We start from the raw sequence: 4,764 nt of genomic DNA, 5'->3' as shown, positions 1-4,764 counted from the left end.
ACCAGAGCTGGCTGGGAGACACGGCCAGAAAGAAAACCTTTCATGTGTCAAATTCAACCGTTGCTGTTCAGCCCAGCTTGGTTTAATGAGTGTTCATTAATGGGAGAGGGAGTTAGGCAGAGCTTGGGGACGATAAATCCTTGAGGTGTCCACATATAGGCTACATCTGGGTTATTTAGTGCTCTTAGTGTTTATTTAGATTTATTAAAGCTGACGTTCCTTACGGGATTGGTTTTCATTCTTGGAGGTCCTTCCCTGTCGTCTCCCTTTGTCTTTATGGTCACTGTTAGAATAAATAAAACATAGAAACCAGTGCAAACATCGAATTTAAGTTTAATCTGTATCCTCGCTCTTTGCCTCCCTTTGACCTTCAGGTCCTGGACCTTTAAACCCCTGAGAGCAACTTCCCCAGAGGCACCTCTCGCTCTCCCAGCAAGGTGTCCCTCTTGAGGCTGGTGCCTTTGTTCACCACCTTGAACTTCACGGAGAGGCTCTTCACCTGAGTCGAACTTATGGAGTCGAAGAAGAAGTCCTCGTTAAAGACCGGGTTGCGGCTGTTCTTGATGATGTTGCTCCTTTGCTTCTGCAGCTTGCCGGGGTTCAGGTAGACAGACACGCAGCAGTTGATGCTCTTCATGTCGAAGTGCTTGTCGTATAGACTCTCCGCCGCCAGGACGCGGATGAGAAGGCGGGAGGTGCTGGAGTCGTAGTTGACGCTGATCCGCACTGTCCCGCCTTTGTGCAGGTTGATGGTGTGCTCCTGATGGAGGCCGTGGTCGGAAGCTCCAGCGCCGCCGTGATAGGTGGGGACGTGGAGCCGTCGCTGGACGTTGGGGCTGGGCTCGGCCGAGCTGCACTCGTCGGTGGAGAGGGAGCTGTGGCGCGCGAAAGTCCGCTTGGCTTTCACCACTTTGGCCTGCGTCTCATGGGTGAAGATCTTGAGCAGGGACGCGGAGCGAGAGAGCAGAGGGGAGCTGAAAGGGGAGGACTCGGCTGAGGAGCAGGTGTCGCTCTCTCCGCCGCTGAAGTATCGGTAGGGATTCATGTGAGAGGTGTTAAAGTCAGCTGGATTCAGGTGGTTTCCCGTGTCGCTGCTTCTGCCCGGAGTCTTCCTCTGCGTATTTGGGGAGGTGATGGGACTGGTGAGCTCGCAGTGGAACAGCGACTCTTTACGGCGCGTGTGGGGGCTTTCCTTCAAGGTAGCAAACCCGTAGGACGTCTGGGTCTTGGGGACATAAGGCAGAGACATTGCAGTCTGCGACTGGGGGTCTGCGTTAGTGTCTCCAGCCACCACATCATCAGCACTCTCTATCTGTATAATGTGGCGGTTTGCAGCTCTCAGCAAGTTCTTGGTGTCTCCTGCAATCTTGGCTACCAGACGTGGGCTTCTCGGGCTGCTGATCTTCCCACTACCGATGGTGTGCTCAGAGGTGGACGGGTGCAGGCTTTCTTTGGGCTTTACGGCGGGAATCTCGGGCTCTGGGGGGCAGCTCACCAACTTCGGAGGAATAAAAAAATCTGGGATCTTGTCGGGAGTGAGGACGTTGCTGTAGGCCGGGGTGCCACCCTTCTTGTCCCCGTTCTCCCCCTGTCGCAGAACACCACTCTCCACCGACCCGCGGATCTTATCCAGAACCCACATGGTCCCCACTGGAAAGTGGAATGTGTGGAGTAGGTGCAGTCAGGTGTGTCTGCAATTAATAACACACATGGGTGGGCGGGGGGAGGGAGAAGGGGGGGGGGGGGGGGGGGGGTTAAACGATCAGAGCGTCACTCCACGGGGGACGAGGGATAAAAATATCACCTGAGTGCTTTCGCGCTGAAACGCAGTCTGTGATTAGGACCGCAGGCGTTTACAGGAATAAGACTTGAGTAAACAGGAAACATTCTAGCGTTATCACACTGAACCTGAGCTTAACTTTCTGTTTAGTCTCGAACATACGGACAAACCCCTCTTTAAAAAGGTTTTCTAGGCTTATAAACAATAGGAGAGAATCATTTGAACGGACAAATGACAGTGCATTACTGAAAAAAAATCCAGCTACATTAAATCTCCAACACATGAAATAAAGTCTTTGTGTTGTTTTTAGATAACAGAGTCAGTCTGCGGATAAATCAGCAACAAAGGATTTACTTCTCGATTTCCGATCGCACGGTCATGTTTTAATGAGCAAAATTTAAAAGTGCATTCTTTGAATTAGCAACTCTCCCTAATGATGTAACTTTAAACTTTTAGTTTGCACTTATGCTTTAATCTAATTTAATTCCAGTTTCGGGAAGACGACACGTTGGCGAAAAAGAAAAGCTCACAAATACAAATTATTTTACCAAATGCATTAATAACGCTCCTGCATATAGATATTCTATACGTTTCGACATTGAACGATCACATGAATTCGTTTTTTTAGAGAAAAACTCTGTAATGAAAAGACAGTTCAACAGGTGCCTGCATGTTTCCTCTGGTCTGCTTCCCAAAAGCTCAATAATGTTAGGTTGTCTTAAAATACGGCACAACACACTGTTGATGTCTGTCCTATGTAATAAAATTACGATACTTACAGCAATAGAGAGGAAGACGCAGTCCTCTTTTTTTTCACTTTGCTTTCGCTTCTTCAGTAACAGGTGTGCTTTTTTCCCCCTCTCTCTCACACCTCGGATAAGTCTGTGCGCTCCGCGGCGCAGCTCTGCGCCCTCAGATGGTCTCGGCTCCGGAGCGCCTGTGGTGTGTTTTATAGATGGCACACAGATGCAGCTGACCAATAAGATCAAACTGTGCGTTTCCGCAGAACCAGCTAGAAAGAACACCAGTTGCTCCTGTGAGGAAAGGAATCATACAGGTTGGGTTTACATGAGTCCCCAAGAGTCACTGCAGTTGTTTTCTATTGCGCCTAAAACGTGCTTTGCCATTTAGAATTGGCTTAAAGTAAAAGCACCCCAGTTTTACTTGATTTCTTTTATTTCAGCACAATAAGTAAGTTTTATATTTTACTCTGTTTCCCATTGATCACTCAGTGTGACACACTCTCTCTTTTTAATCAACGTGAGCACTATTAAATTCGAGTCGTGACTTTGTTCGTCAGCTCAACAACCATTACGAGGGCCGGGGTTTTCTTTTTAACCTTTGCGCACAGCACTGAGGTTTTGTGTTCCAATCATTCATTCTCTCTCTCTGCATATATCCATATCTATCTCTATATCTATATATAGATATAGAGATAGATATGTACATGGGGCTGTTTGACCAGAAAAAAGCACAAGCAGACAATGCAACGTGGAGCATATGCACCTGTGTGCTGGTCCAATTAACTTTAGACTGACCTTTTTTTTTAACTCTTCTTTTTTTGTGTCTCTCTCTCTTCGCGTTTAACCCGACCTATTGGTCTCCCTGGAAACTTTGCTATGGCAACAAATACATTTGTCTAAAATAGGGCTGACTTCATTGATCTGCTGCACAAAAGGCACTTTATTTGTCCAGATTGCCTGGTTTTGAGTCAAGTGCCATACAGCCCGTGGACTGAGAGGGCTACGGCTGCTGCTGCTTTATCAGAGATCAGTAAATAGGCAGCAACACTAGACTGGCTCGCCAACTTAGAAATGTGCAGATGGAGAGTGTCCGTGTCTGGTGACTCTGACAACCGCTTTGCAAACAAGTGATTAGTCAACATTTACCGCGCGCAGACCTGGAATAGGTGTCAGCATCTCTGCCTGTCTGTGCCTCAGGCGCATGGAAAACGAGCTTGATTGCTATGGGTCGTGTTGCCCTTCTTGTCATAGCTAATTGGGAGCTCACTGAGGGGAAACAGGCGCTCTACAGTAAACTAACAGCTATATTTGAACTCCGCCCTGAGTTCAAAGTGCATAAAAGGTTCTCAGTAGCCTGTCATGGGTACATTATTTCTCTTCAACAAACTCAGAAAAAGGAATAATAATAATAATTAGACTAAATTCTCTTGCAATGTCGGTTCTTATTGTGCTGAGGAGAAGCAGCCAAACATTAGCATGTCAACAAGCTCACGGTGACACTGAGGACACAACAGCAGATGATTTGCAGACAGAGTTCAGCAGATATGAAGTAAAATGGATCTTACTAGCCGTCGAAGCGCTTCCTCAAATTACAGGTCATTTTTACCTGGTCTATATAGCATAGGTATGGTTGAGGGTGACGGCAATCAATAGTTTAGTAAACAACGGATACAATAAAAAAAATATGCAACCTTTGCATGGCAGCTGATAAAAGGCCGAGGGCATCATCAGATATTGTATCGAATAGTTTTGGAGTGGATGACGCACATTAATCCCCCTGCAAGGATTCAATACCTCATAAAATGTATGTAATCGGAGTTGTGCAGGTGCTTTTGTTTTTAAATCAGAATTGATCGACACTGGTCTGTCAACATGTCGTGACATTTGAATTCAAATATTGCGGAATCCTTTTGAAACACGGGTGCAAGAAACCGCCTTTCCTACTCGAGTGGCGGAGTGGACATAATTATACATCTCGTCTTCGGAGGTCCAGCCAGGGGTCACCGGCTGATGTAATCTGGGGGGGGGGGGGCACTTACCATATAGATTGCAGAGACACATTTGAACCCTCATCCACTGCCTGCCAGAGCTGCCTGATCACCATAGAGACACTTGATGTCTCTCTTTGCCTCTTTAAGCAAAGCCCGTATTACAGTGGAAGGCTGTCAGTTTAGTAGGTGCGTAACGGAGAGCGTCAGAGCCTTAAACTACTTTCGATTTATTTTTTTTCTAACAGCCCAT

General features: G+C 46.9%; 1 protein-coding gene across 1 annotated transcript; it reads right to left on the bottom strand.

Annotated features, from left to right (window-relative positions):
* Window positions 1-385: 385 nt before the first annotated feature.
* Window positions 386-2,622, bottom strand: LOC134621076 (C2 calcium-dependent domain-containing protein 4C). The gene is made up of 2 exons (XM_063467502.1): window positions 2,560-2,622; window positions 386-1,691 (listed from the first exon to the last, which is right to left on the bottom strand). Exon 2 carries the CDS (start codon window positions 1,640-1,642, stop codon window positions 386-388), a length of 1,257 nt encoding a protein of 418 aa, XP_063323572.1. The 5' UTR covers window positions 1,643-1,691; window positions 2,560-2,622.
* Between the last annotated feature and the right edge of the window lie 2,142 nt (window positions 2,623-4,764).

This window comes from Pelmatolapia mariae, linkage group LG23, assembly GCF_036321145.2.
Source record: "Pelmatolapia mariae isolate MD_Pm_ZW linkage group LG23, Pm_UMD_F_2, whole genome shotgun sequence".
Taxonomy (NCBI): Eukaryota; Metazoa; Chordata; class Actinopteri; order Cichliformes; family Cichlidae; genus Pelmatolapia; species Pelmatolapia mariae.
The sequence above is the reverse complement of the archived record's forward strand: the minus strand, read 5'-3'. Positions and strand labels throughout refer to the sequence as shown.